The 21,153-nt window shown below is 40.4% G+C and overlaps 2 protein-coding genes across 2 annotated transcripts in view; one reads left to right on the top strand and one right to left on the bottom strand.

Moving 5' to 3' along the window:
* tbkbp1 (TBK1 binding protein 1) overlaps window positions 1–644 on the bottom strand; it is an 80,758-nt gene extending 80,114 nt beyond the window's left edge. The window contains exon 1 of the mRNA XM_085466850.1: window positions 207–644. The gene's annotated coding sequence lies outside the window, so the exon portion shown is untranslated. The remainder of the gene's footprint in view (window positions 1–206) is intronic.
* Window positions 645–11,454: 10,810 nt separating this feature from the next.
* pdk2a (pyruvate dehydrogenase kinase 2a) lies at window positions 11,455–20,812 on the top strand. Its single transcript, XM_085466849.1, has 11 exons — window positions 11,455–11,681; window positions 12,345–12,486; window positions 13,018–13,089; window positions 13,228–13,412; window positions 14,823–14,912; window positions 14,999–15,076; window positions 15,538–15,614; window positions 15,701–15,799; window positions 18,673–18,783; window positions 19,116–19,229; window positions 19,424–20,812. The coding sequence occupies exons 1-11, from the start codon at window positions 11,564–11,566 to the stop codon at window positions 19,565–19,567; spliced, it is 1,230 nt and encodes a 409-aa protein (XP_085322975.1). The 5' UTR covers window positions 11,455–11,563; the 3' UTR covers window positions 19,568–20,812.
* Window positions 20,813–21,153: the final 341 nt, after the last annotated feature.

The following is a 21,153-nucleotide window of genomic DNA, read 5'->3' as shown; positions in this document are numbered from 1 at the left end:
AAAAAAAGAAGAATAAAATCTTAAATCCCCGTTTTTCTTTTTTCTTTTTTACACGAGGCGATCAGTGCGATGACCAAAACATGGCTGTGGTGTTAGACATGCAGTTTGCTCTCTATCTCCAGCACACACACACACACACACGCACACACACTATGTCCGTCACATGAAAGCCTTTGCACGGTTTGCATAAAAGAAGAAAAACTCACGCGCTCCCGTTGATCGATCCGTGGATGCCATCGCTGGAGAGAGTGGGAAGCGGGGGGACAGCACCCCCTGGAAAAGCGTCCTGTTTCACGGTGTGTCCGGTGCCCGGGAAAAACCCGCTGGCCGCTCCTGTAGTCCTCCTCCTCCCGTGCTCCTGTGCGCCTGTGGCAGGGATAAGCACGTCTCCTGTAGCTGCTACTGTGCAGGACTGAGCATCACATCGCGCACCGTGGAGCTCCACTAGTGTGGGATGATGATGTCGCGGGAATAGCAGCGTTAGTTTCTCCTTTTAACGAGAACATCTATGTCTCCTGCCTGAGTCACCCTGCATTTTAGAGGGAGAGCTAAGAATCTGACAGCAAACTGAGGCAAACACGAACGTTATAACACTTCGACCCTGTAGTCCAGACGCATTAAGTCCTTACAGAGTCCCCAAACAGCAGAAGGGAATGAGATAAAAGCAGCACATAACGGGACTGAAGTGTTATTTATAGCGCATGCTTTTTTTTTTTTTTTGCAAACAATTCAACAGCTTACATTTAAAGCCACATGGCTCCTGCAATGGCTACATCCTCTATACATGAAAATTATTCACACCTTCTGTTTTCAGAGCTGTGAAGAAAAAAACGCTGCTTGAACTGGCACTGGTGCCAACTAAGCTAGATGAAGTGTCAGGCACTGGAAACACAATTTCAAATCCAGGTCTCTGTCTGATTGCTGCGTCTTTTACATCTTTGACCCTCATATAGATAATTTGGGTCAGTGTCCCACTTCTGAAATGGGCATAACCTCTGCCAAGAAGGAGAAAGTGCTGTTTCATTTGCACGTCTTATTTGGGACTTCCAGCAGTAAATCTTTTATAAAATTGTCTTTCAGTGCACAAAACGCATCGTGGTCCACTTAAAAATTGATGGTGTATTTGCTTTGCAGGCTTAGGTTTTTATGTTATTGGCTAGTCCTGTGTAAAAATGTAAATAATCATAGAATGCAAAGATATACTAACTGAAAATGTTGCAAAGACAATGTGTCAGATGTTGAAACTAACAAATGACATGATTTTTGTGCTCACGTTGAATTTGATACCTGAAAAACATTTCAAAGTTGCAGCAGAGCAAGTTTACCACCGCGTTGCATCACCTCGTCTTTTAACGATCCCCTGTGTAAGAGTTTGTGAACTTGGAACATTATTGGACTTTTGAAAGACACTGTTTCCTATTATTACTTGATATAAGTTTTCATCACAGTTAAAGGCCTCCTGTGTCATATTTTGAAACAAAATATTTCATAATGTGTGGCATGATTTCAGTGAGTGGCAGGATTGGACTGCAGGCAGGCTAAATAAGCACTTTTTCACCCTGTAATGTTTAAGGAATGTAGTTTGGCTTTATCTCCATGAAATAGTCCTTGAGCAAAATAATACATTGTTTTCATAGTTGAATATATTACTCCAAAATCTGTATCCAGCCCTCCCTCACTCCTTTTTATCCAGTTCATGTTTGGAGTGGGGCTGGAGCCTATCCCAGCTGTCATAGGGTGGGAGGCTAGGTACACATAAAGACTCAATCATTCACACCCACGTTCATGTTTAGTGGACATTTGTGTCTTTGGAATGTGGGAGGAAGCCACAGAGAAGTGCAGGACCTGCCAACCACTGCACCACCATGCCGCCCAGAATTTTGTGGTGTGGTGGTTACCTATGCTGTGTGCACTAATGCCACTTCATTACTATCACAGACAATGCGCCCAGTCTTTGCACTCACAACATGTTCTGTGAGGTCTTTCCTCTTCAGCCTGAAGGGTAGGACGTCCCCGATTTCCAAACAGCACATCAGACTCAGATCTCTCAGACAAAAAGCAGTTCATGGATTTTTTTTACTTGGATGCTAACTGTGTTCAGTGACAGTAGTTTCCACAAGTGTTCCTGAGCCCATACAGTGATTCCCACTACAGAACCACATCTGTACTCAATGAAGATCATTGCTATTCAGTATTGGTTTTCATCCTTTCAGAGGTTTCTGTGGATTCTCTGAATCTTTTAATATTATGTAGACACAGATGATGAAATTCCCAAGTTCACCTTATCTAGCTTTTGCTTGTGAACTCTTTGTCCATGCAGAACGATGAACACTTTGCAATCTTTACTTCTGAAGGTTCAGCCTCACAGGTGAAATTTCATAGTTTCAGTAATTGATTTGTGGGTTTTGAGACCATCTAGTATGCTTTGAGTGATTTGCAAATCATTGCTGTGTATGCATTTACATTTTACAGTAATCTGACTGTTATGGTGCTAGCACACCTACCATGTTTTGTGATGGAGGCGTGTCCTTTCCACTGACTCTGATGTCACCCCTTTTCCCTGCAAAGCCAGTGCACAGCTGACTCCACTCAGCAATCAGCACTGGGTATGAAAGCTTGGGAAAGGAGCTGACCAGCCCCAGTGGGCAAGCTTCAGTAGTGTTGAGTGTCTATGGTCTTCTTCTTCTAGCAAGTGTAGGTTTTTGTTTTTTTTTTACAGGGAGAAAAAAGCTTTAATTAAATCTCCTTCCTTTCAGCCTTCATTTAGAGTTTGCTGTCATCTCTCTTTTGTCTTCGGTTTTTCATAAACGTAGGGTCTTATCTGTCTAAGCTAAACCTTTTAAACAGAATCTTCACATTATTTCTGAATCTACCTCCTGCAACTCTTTTTCCCCTCTCTCTCACCCTTGTTATAGTGACTCCTCTCATGAAACACTAACATATTTGGAAATGGGGTGATAAGAAAACAATAAAATATCTATCACATTTTCTCAAGTCTGTGGTTATGTCACAATGTTTTACATTCACACAAAATAAAGAAAAGACCATCTTGAAGCCTACCTTGAAGATGCAGTTAGAAAGATGTCTGCTCTTTAATGACTCAAATTGACAGATTAGCTAATCTGCATGTCAATACACAGCCTACTCATGCCTGCACGCTGTTGCTTAGCATTTCATGCAGGATGGCTAAAAAAGCTCCAGCTGAAATTCTGAATCTCATGCTGCTCTCTCTTCAGGTCAGCACTGTTTCGTAAAACCTTTTCTGACATTCTCCCAGGATGCTGTATTGCCTAAGTTTCTTGCAGGAATAGATGTGAGTGATGGATTCTTGATGGATCCCCACAGGCTTGGGCTTCTGGGATCAAAAAACTGTCTTTCATGTGTTTTTTTTTAATGTTGTGTGAGAGGGTTCTTATCACACCATTTCACAACTCTCTCCTTATACTGATAGGGCGCTATTCTTGTGCATTAAGCCCAAGATAGCTGCATCTTCGGAGAATTTGATTACACAATTATCCCGGTTCATGCTTCTGCAGTAACTCGAGCAGGCACACAAGAGCAAACACTGAGAGGAGACAATTGTAGCTCTAATGTAGCATGTGGATGTGTTTTGATTGACAATCACACTGAGAGCTTTTTCATCTGGGTAAGGTTTTTCCAAGAAGCTCTGGAAAACTCTGGAAAACCTGATCTCAATTATAGATATTTATATGTATTGACTATATACAGGTTCTTCAATTGTGCGCTAATGTATCCAACTCTGGTTTTTAAAAGCAGGAATTAATTGAGGCAGAGATCTGACTCCTTGTTACCTTTGTGGGGAAGTGCCTTTTAATAATTGTTTGCATGATTTCTGTTTCTTCCTACACATTTTACGTCAGTGAAGATGGGCACAAGAAGAAAGCTTCCAGGTCACATTTCATCAGAGAAGCTGCATTTGCTTGGTTGAATCTGGCAGTATGCAGCCGATTACAGTAGTATTAGTGACTCAAAGGTAGAGAGTGCAAAGATTATTCTCTCCCTGTGTGTGCATATTTCATAAAATAAATAGTATGCTTCTTGATACTGTTCATGTAATATATAGCTCTTACACTGACCAGCCACTTCAATAAATCCACTTGCCTAATACTGTATAGGTCGAAACATCTCTGACCTGTAAGGATGTTTGTAATACATCCATTGTCCCAGTAGGTCTGCTTGACATTAAGGCCAAGACAGCACCGCAGGCCTTTTGTCACATTCCTTGAATTCAGTTTTTGGTTCTAAGTTGAGAACCAGATGCTCTGGTGCACACAGGGCAGGAGATTGATATTCATTGGTCACACTTCTGTAACACCCTCACAGCCACAGTGCACCAGTGCACGCATTAATGACATAGTCCCCTCATCCTCTTGCTTTGGGAACGGTTATGATTGATACTCACAGGTACAGTGTAAAAGGTACAGACAGGGGGGGTTAAAAGAGAAAAATAGAGCTGTGGTCATATTCAGTCCAGATTAATTGGAGATAAAGTATTGGAATTTCAGGAGCAGGACCACGCCTCCAAACACGCTCCTTCCAGTTCTTATCTATATATGTTCTCCCCTTTACAAGCTGTTCATTCTCGTTTCCTACCCTTCCTCCCCTTTTCAATTCTTTAACTTCTTCACTTCTATTTAGTACATGGAGATCTGCCAGGCCTGGGAGCTGCCACCAGTCTCCTTCGAGGCCTTCCCCAAACCGCAGCTGAATTCATTTCCAAGCCATTCACCTTAACCTACTAAAACGCTGTCGAACCTAAAATGAGGACGTGGGCCCAGCTAGTGAACTGATAACTCCAACAAGACTGGGTCTAGGAAATCAAAACATAAACATGCACACAGAAATCCTTCAGTTTCTGATTGGATTTTGCAGCATTCTGTAGAAAAAAGAAAAACATGATGCAAACTGGGCACACAGGTTTGGAGAATGCATCTTTTGGGAGACCGCAAAGATGAAAACCACGACACGGACCTTTTCTTGGAGGAAGAACGATTAGATAAGACTGCCAGCTTTAAAACGTTATTGGTAATGGTGAGGATGATTGTGTTACCTTCAGAAGAAGATAACCTGGGAATAATATCCAGGGAGATGGCTGGCCAATTTAAATGATGGAGAGGAAGAAGGATGGAATAACCTGGAAGAGCACTGGTGGGAGTGCTTGCTCTGGGCTCAAATTAGGGCAGGAGGCACCAAAGGCCACTCATTTCTTACTTTAGAGCAGACTTAGGTGGCAGCAGTTTCTGAAATCTAAAATCAATTTTAAAAAAAAATTCTCAAAACGTGAGTGTTTATTGAACCTTCTGGCAAATTATGTCTATATGAGTTTTCATTTGTCGAATTTTCTCTGCACTGTGAAATTATTGCTCATGGTAGCGCTTCATGTGTCACATTGTATACATCAAGTTTTTCGGGGGGAAAAATCACAGTGATGATGTAAAGGCCACAAAAACTAATAGGATTCACTTGGTGTTACAGGGTTAAAGCCAACAAATTGGTGTAATTAGCTCTCGTGGTTTTGCTCTGCATTTACATTTCTGTTTAAATTTGAAGTAAAAAGACATTTTAAAACATAGTTATGGTCCCAGTTTTGAGTAAGAGTCTAATATTTAGACCAGATTGCTCAAAAGAAGATCCTGAAGCTCAGAATTTAGTTTAAATAATGGTGAGACTTTGATCTCAAAGCTATAACCTTTGAAAGATTGTCCACTGCAGGCCTCTGGTTATGTCTTTCATTTGCACTTCCCTCTCTACTTACTTCATCGTTCACTGACGGCACTTCCTTTAAAATGATTATAATGGCCATGCAGAAGCTCCTTTCATAGACTTGATTAGTAGAATATCTTTAATCTGTATTCACGTAGCACTCCCATTATCCTTTGTGTTCTGAATAGGGACTAAATACAGTGTGAATGTTGTAATGATTACACTAGTCAGACAGACTGTAAAAATGCAATGGGCTTGATTAATTATTAAAAACCTGGTCTTTTACAGGTTGTGATCATGAATGTGTTACAATGGAGATAACTTAAACTTTATTCAGGGTCAGTTTTTTAGCAGGAAAGTGTAATTATTTGCATTTAAATCCACGTCTGCCTAATGAGCCCTCGACAGCTCACCCCTGCCCTACAGTGAGAGGGGAAATTTCCACTGGAGTTGTTGTTGTCATCCAGTTGCTCACCCTTCCACCAATATGGCACTGACAGAATGCACAGATATTTATGGCTGATATGCCCAGCTGTTTGTTGACAGTGGGGAATAGGAGCTGACTACTGGCAGGAATGTAGACTGACGGAGAGCGGAAAAGTACTGGGGGTAGTCAACAACTACTCCCATAAGCCCCCTGACCAGTTAAGCACGTTCCAATAGTTGTGTCTCGAGGGCCAATTTTAAACAAGCCTGTAGTTACAAGCGACAGCAAAATAAAATGACATTTATTCTCTGGAACGAGGTTTTTCCGATCTCTCACAGGTTCATAAAATGCTTCTCTTGCCATTTGTATTGGCAGTGATAAGCCACAGTCAAACAACCATTGATGTTCTCACTCTACGTTTTCCCTCCCAGGACCAGTTCAGATGCCAGGATATGCTCATCCCCAGTATTGATCCAATAACATTGCTCTCTTTTCCCCCACATTTTCCCACTGAAAAATTGGATCGTTTTTTGTAAAGTGTGATGCAAAATCCTGTGTCAGTGAGCCAAATTATATAACTTTATAATGATGCTGTTGTAGAAAAATTCCTTCTAACATGTTCTGTCTAGAAGTAATCCTGACAGTCAAAATTTCAGGCTGCAGACAGAGCTAAACAAGCTTTTTGCACAGTTTCAGTTTTGTTTAAGTCTTGGTTGATGTCAAAAAACAGCCGGAACCCCGAAAACGAACATCTCGGGCAGACGCATCTGCCTCATCCACCTGTTGTCAAAACCTTCTGTTTGTGAGAGTTAGCCAGTCAGAAGAAAGTTGGCTTAAAGAGTAAAATGGTGTGTCACAGAGTAAAGATTAACCAAGGGTCTGCACTAAAGAGCAGATGGATATGTCAGCACTAATACATTTTATTTTTTCTTCCCGCCCCAGGAAATTAAAACCTTCAGACACTTAATTGCATTCTGATTAATTTTGATGAATCGATTTGAATCTTTTATGTCTTAAAATATGCTGGATGTTTCTTAAACATACAAAATTGGACTAGAACCAGTTTAAAATGGCAAAATAATTCAGTTTCTTATTCTTTGCACCTTCATTTTTTTTTCAATGCTCATTTTTATTCTGCTGAGTCAACACAAGACATGATTATTTTTCTGTGTTCTTGTGTTTGCTTGCCTCTCATGTGAGAGTCAGGTGTCCCAAGTCACATTTCTTTTTGAAATCAGGTGACGTTCGTGTCTTTTGTTTGGAGAAGTAACGCACTTAAATGTGCACGACCTATATCTGCGCAATTTGTGTCGCATATCTTTATGCATGTTAAAAACATATTTCACAAATATGGGATGATTTTTACTGAACATGTATATATCTCAACTATGTTAATGAAGCTGACTGACAGATCAAAAACAACAAAGACATCTAAACTAAGTCGAAATTGAACCTTACTGGAGTAATACTTGAACAAATATGTTATTCTTTAAATGACTGAAGCAGAGGAAAGAGGGCTACCCAAATCTAACCATCACATCAAAAACAGTAAATATGTCGCCGTTCTCACACGACTGTCTGATTCTCATGGATGAGACAACAGGAAATTGCATTGCATGCAAAACAATAACGCATGCGCGTTACTTTGGGGAAAAAATGGAAGAAATTTCACAGGTTACTGCTGCAAAGCTTAAACGTGTCCCTTGAAATAAAATGCACAAAATCATCAGGGAATAGAAGTGCAAATCAAGCGTCCCTCGGGTGTGCTTCGAATGAGGATGATTAGACACATCACTGACTGCAGCCTTTAGAAATCCTGGTTTTGACATTAGCCTGAAGTGAAATACAAAACACGAGCATACATGAAATTGACCAAATAATGCATGAAAATACAGAAAAGGTTTTTTACTCTTTGCTTGTTCATAGCAGAAATATGTGGTTGGCTTCTTGTACTCTCCCTTTCAAATGAAACATTTTCAAGGACAGCAAATCTTCCTCTGACTGGCAAGTTTTAAAGTCTTACAGGAAAAGTGCTAATCATTTCCAAAGTATTCCAATGCAAGGCATAAACTCACAGATTCATCTATCACAGCTGCTCGAAATACCTTAAAATGAAGCAAGATCAAATCTTGTTAGAGCACAAATGAAGCTGATATGGTGCAATAAACAACCTGCCACTTGACAACAATATGACTAATGCTTGTTTTGATGACGTCTACCAGGGATCAGCTTATTATCATGTAGTGGGACCTGATAAAAAAAAGGTGATATGTGTCGTGACATTTTGTGGTGGTGATGTCTGTTATTTCCCTGGAATACTGCTTTAGGCTGTTGTTTTTTCTTTTTTCCCTCTTTGCACATACTGTGTAAACTCTAATGTTTTGATTGAGGGGCAGGACACGCTGGCATTATGAGGACAATCCCAACTGTACCGACACAGCCGTCGCTTATGTAATGGGAGATTTGACTGGGACACTGTGTTCCCTGACGAAGGCACTTCTTTTCAAAACCATGTGTGGCAAGCTTCCAGAGAATCATTCACAGAGAGTGTACTCCTGTTCACTCGGACTATCATTTTTTATCAGGTCCCAGATTTGTTAAGAAAGCATAGTATTGAATCAAACTATGTCAAACTCAGTTGTAGTCTGCAACATCTGGTGGCTTACTTGACACTCTTCTACATGACCTACACCAGTGGCAGGTTTTTAAACCAATTTAGCCTTCCCACAGTTGCTACTCATCTGCAAGTGGCTTTGCAACCCACTGCCAGCCCAAATCATGCTTTCAGGCTGTTTCTGACCTAACGTCATATCTGCTGTCATTGCTGGAAGCAGCCCATCAATAGATGTGTACACTGTCGTTTAAAAGGGATGGAGATGGTCAGCAACAATACTCAGGCAACATTGATGCAAAGCAGGATGCAACCATGCTTTCATGTCGTTCATGCAAAATTCTGGTCCTACCATCTGAATGTCACGGCAGAAGTCAACACTTATCACATCATGCAATGCTTTTCCAATCTTCTGTGGTCCACTTTTGGTGAACCTGTACAATTTGTATCCTCAGTTTTCTGTTCTTATCTCACAGGAATGGAAACCAGTGCCGTCTTCTCCTCCTATACCCCATTTGCTTCAATGTTTTATGTGTTGTGCTCTCTCTGCATATCTTTTTTGTAACAAAGAGTCATTAAACTCGCATATCTGGCACCACCAACCACACTGCATTCAAAGTCACTTAAATCACCGTTCTCCCCCATTCTGATGCTTGTCTTTTACTTTAGCAGGTCATCTTGACCATTTCTGGATCCCTAAATGCAGACTTGCTGCAATGTGATTGTCCCATTAGATATTTGCATTAATGAGCAGCTGGTGGCTCTATGCACATAGATGGTGAAGGTCCCAGAACAGAGCCATAGAGCTAAAAACAAATTACTGAAGATGGAAATGGGAAGGCAAGTTATTTGGGCTTTAGCAGTCCTGACAGAAATGCTTTTCAGCTTGATGGGTGAAAACCAGTGTTGAAATAGATTTCATGTGGGGCTCTGACCTATGTCCAATCCAATATCTTTGAGAGCTGGAAAACAGGCCTTACCCTAAAAATCACTAAAGGAATTTTAGTTTGCTGAAAGAAGAGAGTGCATGACACCAGCTCAGTCTGTGCTATTTGCAGGCATGATCACACAAACTTTGTACCAGCGGGTTAAATGTTTAATGTCTGATCAGAACATGTTGGACAGCTGCCTTGTCACATTCACTGGGAAAGTTCAGGGCTGCCCAAACCAGACTGAATATGTTTGCCGTTGAGTCCAGTTTAATCCTGAATGAAGGTTGAAAGTGTGAAAACCAGATGAGTTGAACTGCACGTCTGTCATACTTTTAGCAAACTGGCAGCTAAGTTTCAGACACACAACTTCCTCTGACCTCACTTACATTAAACCTATACTAGTGAACGCTAACCATGAATTATTACAGTAATCACAATGTCAAAAAAACTTACCCAGTGCACCAACACAGTTATGGGTAATGTTTTAATTCTTAGTAATGTATTACATAACACCAGATCAAAGTAAGCTCTTGTAATGGGTCATTTTCTGCTTGGGTACTGCATACTCTTGATAAAGGTTTGAGCATTTTGGTTGGCTACATGGGGCTTTTTTGCGTCTTTGCATGTTCTACATATACTGTCAGCTCTTGTTCTGAAGGTTATTATATCTAAGTAAAACTAAACTAAAAGGCTTTTAGTTAATACGAATTAGACTAAACAAGGAATATTGTGCACATGTAAACCCCAAGTAAGATAAATGACAAAATATGCTATTTTAGTCTCAGCTTTAGCTTTAGTCAGAACAACACATCCAGCACATATCTATTCAGACTCACATGTTTACTGAGAGTGCTTGAGTTGTAGCATAATACCTGTTCTGAACTTCTTAATTGTAAGCTGCAAATAAATATAGTAATTAATGAAATTGGTGAATCGGTGTTGAAACCAAATGAAAAAACAAAACTACATTAACTATGCTCACGTTTTAACTTTTGTAAGTTAGGTAGCTGGACCGGCCAGCTACCTAGCCTGACCTGTTTCCCCATTGTGATGTTTGTGTATTGTATGTATGGTCGGCAAGGTCAGTCTCTCAATTGCCCCTCGGGGATTCAGAAGTTAAGTCTTCTGAATCTGAATGAACTTTTGTATGTTGCATGGCAGCAGGAGGCAAAGCCTGAGACATGTTGAGACATGTACTTCTGCTTTCATACAAAATAAAGTCTTGGGTTTTTTTTAAATGTTTTAAATTGACATTAAACACACCTTTTATGTATTGGCCTTAAAGTGAACAGGCTGGTTATTTTGTTTCAATTTTACGCAATTTATGGTTTCGGTGTAGCTCCAGTTTCTCTGGGTTCCCCAAACAAAGATGGTGGTTCTTCCTACTGGTGATTCTTGTGATTCCACCCAAAATACTATTCAGGGGCTTGTAAGCATTGCAAAGATGGCCAACAAGCAGTAAGCATGGCTTCCAGAAGAGGATTAATATTAGTTTAGGGTTTATTGTTGTTTATTGTGTTTGTGTTAGCGTTTTTATGACTAAAACCACTTGATAAACGTGTTAATTTATTTATATATTAGTTCAGCTTGGGGAACTGAGGAAGAATTTAGGAAGAATTTCGAAAGTTGGGGCCTCTGAGTTTGCTAGAGTGGAAGAACCCAAACTCACTAAGCCCGCCTCCTCCTCTTCTGATTGGCCAGCCTGGAGAGTAAATTAGAATTCCCACTCTCCCATTGGCTGGAGAATCCTACATCTCCGCTGCTGCCTCCCTTGTTTTCATACTACAGCATGAAAACACCTTCAGTGGTTTGGAGTAGCTTAGCTTTGGAACCTGTTTCTGAGTAGACTCGGGACCTCACAGAGCAACAATGAAGTTCGTTCGGTTTATCATGAAAAACGCCGCCGTGGCCAGCGCGCCGCAACACATCGAGCATTTCTCGAAATTCTCTCCTTCACCCCTCTCCATGAAGCAGTTTCTCGATTTCGGTGAGTATTGATCCTCGCTAATGTTGTTGCTGGTTTGTTTTTGTGACAATGGGGGGCTACGTGACCTATGTGGCGTCAGCTGCGAAGACGTGACCACAGATGTACCACCGTTTCGTGACCAAATGTCCCGTGGCCATGCATGCTTGCACGGCTCTGCATCTGCTCTGCAGTGTTTGCAGAAACATGGTGCTCATTTTTGCTAGTGTTGCGTCAGACGTGGGCCTATCACTGTGTGCATTAAAGTATATGTTTTTAATTTTCTCACCACTATGAACTGCTAATAAAGACTTTATGATGTGCAGACTATCACGCGTTTTGTGCAAAGGGATTGCAAGTCTCGACACAGATGTTAACATGCGAATATTAATTTTCTATTATTGTTGTTATTATTATTGTTGTTGTTGTTATTATTATCGCTGTTATTTTTTTATTTTTTTTATCCATCTGACTTTAATTTTGTTGGATTAAAGTTAGTTTAAAAATTACCCACCGTTATGCATACAGTTGTTTATTCCAGTGAGCAGTTCAAAAAAAAAACTTTCTCTAAATGTCTCAAATTCGCACAAAGTCCTTCTTACTAACATTTAAGACATTAAAAAAACTTCTGAATGAGTATTTTTCTCCGGATCATCTAGTCAGTACATCTGTTTGTCCCCAATTCAGGTTCCATTAATGCCTGTGAAAAGACATCCTTTGCTTTTCTGAGGCAGGAGCTTCCAGTAAGGCTCTCAAATATCATGAAGGAGATTAACTTGCTCCCTGACAAACTGCTCACAACGCCATCTGTGAAAATGGTGCAGGGCTGGTAAGTTGAATGGGGTTTATTGATTAATATGATCCAAGTAATCAAATGTATTTAGTTGCTTTTTATATTGTAAATGTATTTATTCAGCAGAAACATTTTCTAAAACAAAAGAGCAGCTTATTACAGTTAGTGTCTGTCAGCCTCCAGTGTTTTAAGAAGCATATTTGATGCCAGCTTTTATCTTCCATCTAGTCACAGTCACAGCTGTTGACTTGTTTATTGCCAGTTTATCCCCCCCATCGTGCTCAGAATTACAAAGCCCCCTATCTGACCAAGCTGTACTCCTTCCAACTAGGGCTGCGCTGGTGAGTGTGAGGCGGAGACGTTAGAGTTGAACTTTACCCTAGTTTCTCCTCACATGTCACGTGACTGTTGTTTTCAAGGCTGCCGTTTCTGCTGTTTCCCTTTATGAGGAGTGGGCTGTGATCTGTATATGTGCCATAAACAAAGTTTTTCTTAAAGAATTGAGGACTTAGCAGTTTCTCTTGTATTTTGCAGCACATGTTAACATGTTTTAACTTATATTTTCAGGTATGTCCAGAGTTTAATGGAGCTCCTTGAGTTCCTGGACAAGAATCCTGATGATCACAAAGTCCTTGGAGAGTAAGTTTCTCATTCTTATGGGTGTTTTCATGTTTTGTAATGAAACATGACCTTTGTGTTCTCCCAAGTGCCTTCATCCCTTTCAATGTGATACTGCCCAAACCCCTGATGCAGGATGTCTTTGTCATTCCTCCCCAGGTTTGTTGATACCTTAGTTACCATCAGAAACAGACACAATGATGTGGTGCCCACCATGGCCCAGGGTGTCATAGAATACAAAGAGGCCTTCCCCCAGGATGTGGCCACCAACCAGAACATCCAGTACTTTCTGGATCGCTTCTACATGAGCCGCATCTCAATCCGGATGCTCATCAACCAGCACAGTGAGTAACATTTGAATTTTTTATTTATTTATTTTAATTCACCGTACCTTTATTGTCAGTGTGTTGTTGTTGGATATCATTGAATGCCGTCAGGGAATCATCACATGAAGAGCATGGCCAGCTAGAAATTAGCTTAAATTGTTTACATGCTAGAATTTCTTTTCTTCTGATCAGGTTATGAAAAAGCTTATGAAAATCTAATTTGATTCTGCCGTGTTTAATCTTTTGACCATTTCATTCTGTGTGGGCTTTTAAACAAATTACAGTCTTAATGGGCTCCACACAAACTTAGGCACCGAAAAGAAGAAATGCTGCACCGACTGCTGTGCTTGTATATGATGCAGCGTTCATTGCACAATTACAAGCTGATGTAAATGTACTGATGAGTCATCACATGGATGGATTTGGTGCCGCAAGCCTCCCATTTGGAGCAGAATTCTGAAAGCAAAATTGCTCACATTTTTCTGTTTTAGGCAAAAGAGTGAATGGCTTTACATTTTTCCGACTGATACGCCCCATTTTCCTTCTTTTTGCCTGTTGTCCCTGTGACAAGTGCTGATAACACTCCCATGTCAACAGCAGATGGTTGCTCTGGCATGATGTTATGCTCTTCAGACTTCTGTTTTGTTATTGAGAGCTTGTGGAGGTATCATCAGCCATGTGGAACAAAGACAGGTGATGCATATCACTGATCTGATAGTTTAGATTTTCAAAATCACTGTTGCGTAAAGGAAAGCATTTATGCTTTATTAACTGCACAACTCTTCTTGAGAAACACTTTTAACACGTATGCAGGTTTCTGCATCTCATAGCAGCATATTGTGCTCCTCAGTGGTATTTTTAGCATGTGTTCCCAAGTGTCTGACTTGATGCGTGTTTTTCATTTTCTGTCATTTATATGCTGTTGTGGTGGTAAATGATCATAGTAAACACAGCCAATGTTTCAAATAATAAGGGCACCATATGTTCTAAGTAATCACTGTGTTCAACACAGTTCAGCTCTTCTTCAGTCTTTATGATATCAAAGAAAGGGGATATATGGGTGTCCCAGATACACATAATATACAAGCTGTATATAATTTATGTTTCATAAAAAATGGGCTGAGGGGTTGCATCAAGGCTGATAATAAGATAAATAAGGATTATTTTGAGCTGTGAATCATGCAAAGCTGATCTACTAGAGTATAACAGTTATATTATAGAGCTGGCATGAACATAATATGACCCCCTTTGAGTTTTTTTTCTAATATATGTATTAATAAGTAGCACTATTAAAACAACAGAAAATAGTTGTACTTCTTCATTATCTTTGCATCAAAACCAAGCTGTGTATAGTATTTGTAGTTTTTAGTTAAACGTGTATCTCAGTGGTCCGTTTGCAGAAGATTCACTGTTTTCTTATTTCTACAGCCCTGATTTTTGACGGTACCACCAATCCGGTTCACCCAAACACCATTGGAAGCATTGATCCTCACTGTAAAGTTGGAGATGTAGTCCAGGGTAAATATACAATATGGTTGAATCTGAATTTTGTTTGTCCCTTTGTTTTTTGTTTTCGGTGACATGCTCTCCCTTTATATTCACAGATGCCTTCGGAAGTGCCAAGATGCTTTGTGATCAGTACTACCTCTGTGCCCCTGATGTGATACTTCAGGAGATGAATCGTAAGTTACAGAATTTAGGAATTCTGGAAGTCTGTCCTGCGGCCCATATTGACCCTTTAGCGTTAAATTTACCCAGGTGTGAAAAATCTTTTAAGGTAATCATGCAAACAGCCTCAAGGGTAAAAGTCATTGCAGTGCAATGAAGTGGTTTCAGTAAAGCACAAATAGACCCCGGGCCTCCAGTATGTATGCACAGTATGAGTGGTTTTATGTAAGAGAGCATGATGGATCCGAGAGGGCTCTAAATATAGCAGAGAGTCTGATTTGATGGCTAAGCGGGCCTAGCTGACCACATCAGGCAGTATTGACACACAGACCTTTTCCTCTCCATCCTCACAAAGCGTAAAACCAGAGTGCAGCAGAGTAATTGCCACTAATGGAAATCATCCATGAGTGGTTAGAATAATGAACTGTAAATGAAGTGGATAGAATAAATACTTCTTTTTTTTCCTTCTGTGCAGTGAAGAAGACAAATCATCCAGTAACGATTGTTTATGTGCCATCTCACCTTTATCACATGCTGTTTGAGCTCTTCAAGGTAGGAGACCCAGTTTTGAATATGTGCATGTTCAACTCAATATTCCTGAACATCTTGAAAATTTATTTTGTCTTAAATATTTATAGAATGCTATGAGGGCCACGATAGAGACTCATGAGAGCAGCAGGAACCTTCCACCTATTAAAGTCATGGTCTCTCTTGGGGATGAAGATTTGACGATTAAGGTGAGTTGCAATCTTAAAAAAATAAAGGGACAATTCATCCTGACCTCCAATTTTCCTCCATGTAGACTGGTTGTTGTCAGTTGCTCGATTCTGGAGATGGTGATTGTACAGATTGCTCAGAGTTTAAAAAGAAATAATAAGAAAAATAAATAAAGAATCCTATTTAACCCTTTAAAACCGGTCTGAGCGGGCACGCTCCGTTTTGCCTAACTATTTTTAAATCCCGGTAGCTCTGCAACCACGTGAGCTAGCACAATAAATTTTTTTGCATATGATTCCAGAGGAGTTGTACTTACATCTTATGCCATCAGCTTGTCCTAGGTCACAGTTTCCTTCCACACATATCTTTGCAAAAACTGCATAAAAATCACTTGCAGCAATAAAAACATAATATTCCAGAAAAACGCTTTGCCGATCCGATCAGCTGTTTGTAACACTTCCTACGTCCATTAGCGTGAACTATCACATGTCCGCCATGTCCTGCCCGAAACCGGAAGTGACGTCACTTTCGCAGAAATGTAGTTTTTTTTTACCATCAAGGCCTCATGAGCCTATACTGGTGTTGTTAAAAGTTATGTTTGACTTTCTGTGTCGTTTCTGGGATGCTTAGGACACATATTGCACTGCTGGAAATAGTTTATTTTGATGCAGATGCTGCTTTTTTGCAAATTTGCACTATAATATTTATTTTCGTTTTTCCTGCAGTGTATAGAAATTGGTGTATTTCAAAAATAAAACTATGAAGACACTCAAAATAAATTTCCTGTGGTGGGAAACTAGTTTGTGCAACTTTTTTGTATTTACAGTTTTGAGGGATAAGCCTCTTAAATTTCTCTAACTACAAATATATGTTAAAAAAACAAAAATGATTTTCAATTTTATTTATTTATTTTTCCTTGCACTTCTTTGCAATTTATGTAATTACTATGCACTTAATGCATGCATATCATTAAAACTTAGGCTATAATGGTTGTATTGATGTATAGCAACTTGAAATACTCCCAAAAATGGCACTACAGCATGTAAAAATATAAGATAAGCTCTGGTGGAATTGGTTCTATGGTAGGTCTTAAAGGGTTAAAACACCAGGCCTCCAGGTAAAATGTGCATTCCCCAACCAGCTGACCAGCGTTTGGCCTCCTTATGATTGCCCCAAAAGTTGATTCTGTTCATCTGGACGTAGCGTTTTCAGTGGGAGAAACGTTTCCCCAACCTTATAAACAACACATTTGCGTGATGACTGAAACAAGTACCATGACTAACAATGGGCTGTGGGGTCAGTTCCTGATCATTAATATGCAAATTTTCATGACCATTGATCAATTGTCATTGGGTAATGGTCATGAGTACCACTCGCAGAGAAGTTTGGTTAAAATGGTACTCACTGTCATTGATCTAAAGGCATGAAAATTTGCATATTAATGATGAAGAAACTCACCTCACAGCCCATTGTTAGTCAGTAGTGCTAGTTTCAGTCTAGTTTTCAGGGTTGGATGATTGAGCGTGCATCAGATTGATGTCAACTTTTTTGCAAACACTCGCCATTTACGTTCTGAGCTGCAGTGAAGCTTGAAAACGTGCAACACAAAACTTCTGAGTAAAAGTTGCACCTTTTGAAATGTTTTGGTTGCAGGGGTTTGCCTTCAAAGTAAAAGTAATCTCCATTTCTGGTTTGTCCCACATTTCAGTTTCACTGCATCATGGCGAGTTGTTTTTAAGTTTGTGTAGACAAATGGACGTCTTCCAGGTGAACTACTGGTGACTGGGCCAGTCTGGTAGGAACCTCTGAGTAAGTGTCATTTAGGTGCAAGCAAAGGCAGGCGTCTCGGCACCTATGATCCCCAAAATTGGGCACCTCAGATCAAAATGATCTAAATGGATCACTGGCACTGGGGGGGAAATGGTGTGATTTCAGGGGTGCATAAATTGGACCAATTTTATGGGTATATTTGGTAAATCCAGAAATTTTTAATAGTAACTCAGTACCTCAAAATTAAATGATTAAAAAGTGCTCAAATCTGCACAGCATACCTGTGTTCAGCCCCACTCTGGATTCAGATAACATCCTTAATGTGGTGGGAAAGCGAAAGATCAAACGACATCCTTGATGTGAACTTGGTCTTGTTCTACATGCATTCATGCAGGTTACTTCAAGGAGTTTCCTCCCATAGTGTTCTAACATATTAACAGCAGCTGGATTAAAGGGTTTAAATTGCCTGTAGGAGTCAACAGGAGCGTAGGTGGTTTTTATTTTTGTGAACAAGCACATATAAAGCAAGGTTAATGAAGCTTGTAAAGGCAAAATTATTTCACCACACTGATCCTGTTTATTGCTGTCGTTGCACCCATTTAGTATTTATTGCATTAATAATACAGGGATATCCCACACGGTACAAAGCGTGCATCTGATTTCAAAGCTAAACTTACCTCTCCTTTTGTCATGTCCACCCAGCGCTTTCTCTAAACATGTTATGTAATGACTTCACCCTCAATTAAGCAGAGTGCCTACTGGCACGCAGAGCTACTAAGCTCTGATAAGATTAGCACCATGGGCTGTGTGCATTCATACTCACAGAGCCTATAAATCTTGACTTTATGCCCATGTGTCAACAAAACACTGTCGAGGCTTCTTGTGCCCGACTAGCTTGACTATAAGTGACATACTATAATAAACAAAAACTTATTGGTCTTTAACAGTTTGTGAATTAAATGGCAGAATCTGCACTTGAAATTAGACACAAACATAAGACACTCGGCTTCCACCCTTATATTGAAGCCGAGTGTTCATGACAGGCAGGCCCGTCTCTCTTCAGCTCTGTCCAAGCACCTCACATCATTCTCTATTTTTACCCCCTGCCCGTGCTGTGCTGTAGGTGAGCGACAAGGGTGGCGGTGTCCCATTTCGTAGGATTGAGAACCTTTTCAGCTACATGTACTCTACTGCTCCGGCTCCACAAATAGGAGACCAGAAACGGCCTCCACTGGTAAGTAAAAGTAAAGCCTAAGAAGTCGATCATTAACAGCTTTGCACAAACAACAAACTGTTTATTCAGCAGGTCTAAAGGGTGCCGTTATGAGCACCACATTCTCTTTGGTTGCCTTTCTTTATAGCCTCCAAGCGTTTTGTTGCTTACTTAGTCATTTAAAGTTTGAAGCACTGGACTAATATTGTTGTTTTTCTGAAAAAGCCATTGACCTTCAGTCACAATACAAACTTGACAAAAGATCTGTTTGTTCCATGGATGAGCAGTGCTGCTTTCAGTGTGACAGAACAAAGCCTTCTTAAACCCTTGATCTCCCTCGTCTCTCTGTACAGGCTGGCTTCGGCTACGGTCTGCCCATTTCTCGTCTCTACGCCAAGTACTTCCAGGGGGACTTGCAGCTCTACTCCATGGAGGGCTATGGCACAGACGCTGTCATCTACTTGAAGGTGAGCCAGGCAGGGTGATCATGCATGAAACTGTGACAAGAAGCCGGCAGTTTGAAAGTCTGGAGCGCATAACAAATAGAAGCTGCCCTGTGCCATGCCTTTTGTTAAACACAAAACCAACTCTGCAGACCTGTGGAACTGGTGTAGGTAAGACAGGACATTTGTAATTACATCCTGTCGTCTTGTCCCTCCAGGCGCTGTCCACAGACTCCATCGAAAGGCTGCCAGTGTACAACAAAACTGCTCTGAAGAACTACAAAATGAGCCAAGAGGCTGACGACTGGTGTGTACCCAGCAAAGAGCCGCTAGATCTGAGCAGCTATAAGGTGACCAAGTGAAAACCTCTTCTGGGCAGTACAATGAAGCCTCCAGAATACGTCTTCATATCCCGTATCATCTTCTGCCAACAAGATGGGAACCAGACTTTGTTTTTTTTCACTCTGAGAATCCTCTTCAGACTAGAGCAGACATAAGTAGCCTTTTTAATTTCAGCCTGTTTTTTTTAGCAGTAGCTCGTTAATGCTTTCTGCATCCGTTATCCTTTTCATGAGAAAATGCACACATCAGAAATGGCTACTAACAGGAAATGCATTACAATCACCTCTCAGACTTTGGTGAAGTCGCTCCAGTGTTGCTGAACTACACTCGGTATCGGTCGAGAGTGTGAGGTGACGTCCTCGAGGAAGAGACGGGCGGCCGGGGATAATGCAGCATGTTGCGGGTGATTTTAAAAACGTAGATTATGACTGATTTCATACAGTAATGCTGTTGAAGACTTTTCTATTAAAAGTCTTTACAGCTGTTTAATAAGGGACATGTGGAGGTGTTCAGTTAACAGGAAGCGCCTGTTGTTCAGCCTTATCACAGCAATTTCACCCAAAGGATCACTTTATTCGAATACTTGAAGTATTTAAACTAATACTGGTGTTGCACATTGTTACATTTCTGCTGTACTGTAATGCTGTTTCGTGTGTAAATTTGAACAAATGTTTGACTCTGAGCAAGTTTTGTGCATGCATTTCTTTTTTTCTTTAAAAAAAAATGTAATCGCAGTATTCCCACTAACATCAGTTTTTTGTGGACCAGGCTGAATGTAATCCACTCTCTTTCTGGGTGTTGTTTTGCATTAATTGCAGTGAAAAGAACAGTACATGATATAATCTACAGGACACGCGGTTCTCTCTGACGTACAACAGCAAGCTACAGTATCGTTTGCCTGCCTTGGTGGGTGGTTTAATGCTTTGTGACAGTTCAATGGAGGCAATTGTTATTAAACTTCATCGGATGTCGTGTTTAAACTCTCTACCATCTTGTGATCCAGCAAGGCAGGGGCAGATCTTTTGTTGTAATGTGCCATATGAGAACAAAATGCCCTGTTGCATATGAACAGTTATGTTTTGTTGTTGTTGTGTGTGTGTGTGTTGTTTTTTTTTTTGTTGTTTTTTTAATGATTTAAATCCATCTTAATCATACAGTATGTGCAGAATTGTTTTTATAGCTACACTTTTTTGCAGCTGAAAATATTGTAAATACTGTAAATGTGATCCAAATGACAATAAAACAGCAAACAGTTTAAAGTGTTACTCTTCTGTTCTATTTTTTTATTTTAATGTCATCTGCAGTCGGTTAATTAAGCGTACAGAAGTGATTATATCAATCAGTGGATGGTCCCTAGGGTGCAGCTGATTACAGCTGTGGGGGATGAAAGGAGAAGTGATTAGGGAAAGAAACAAAAGTAGAGTTTTTCCGCCCGGTGTCACCGGGTCTCCTCTAAAGATGGAGATGAGGTCAAGTTCAGTAACTCTACCCTGTAGACATTCCACCACGTGACCCTCATGCGCCAAAGAAATCTCACCACGTACGTGACCGATCAGGACTTTACGTCTAGTTATTTCCACTCAGCTGCTTTCACTGCCTCGGGGTA

The sequence above is a fragment of the Copadichromis virginalis genome, linkage group LG8 (assembly GCF_057382275.1).
Source record: "Copadichromis virginalis isolate Kocher_CV1m ecotype Utaka linkage group LG8, C_Virginalis_male_GT1.1, whole genome shotgun sequence".
Classification (NCBI taxonomy): domain Eukaryota; kingdom Metazoa; phylum Chordata; class Actinopteri; order Cichliformes; family Cichlidae; genus Copadichromis; species Copadichromis virginalis.
The sequence above is the reverse complement of the archived record's forward strand: the minus strand, read 5'-3'. Positions and strand labels throughout refer to the sequence as shown.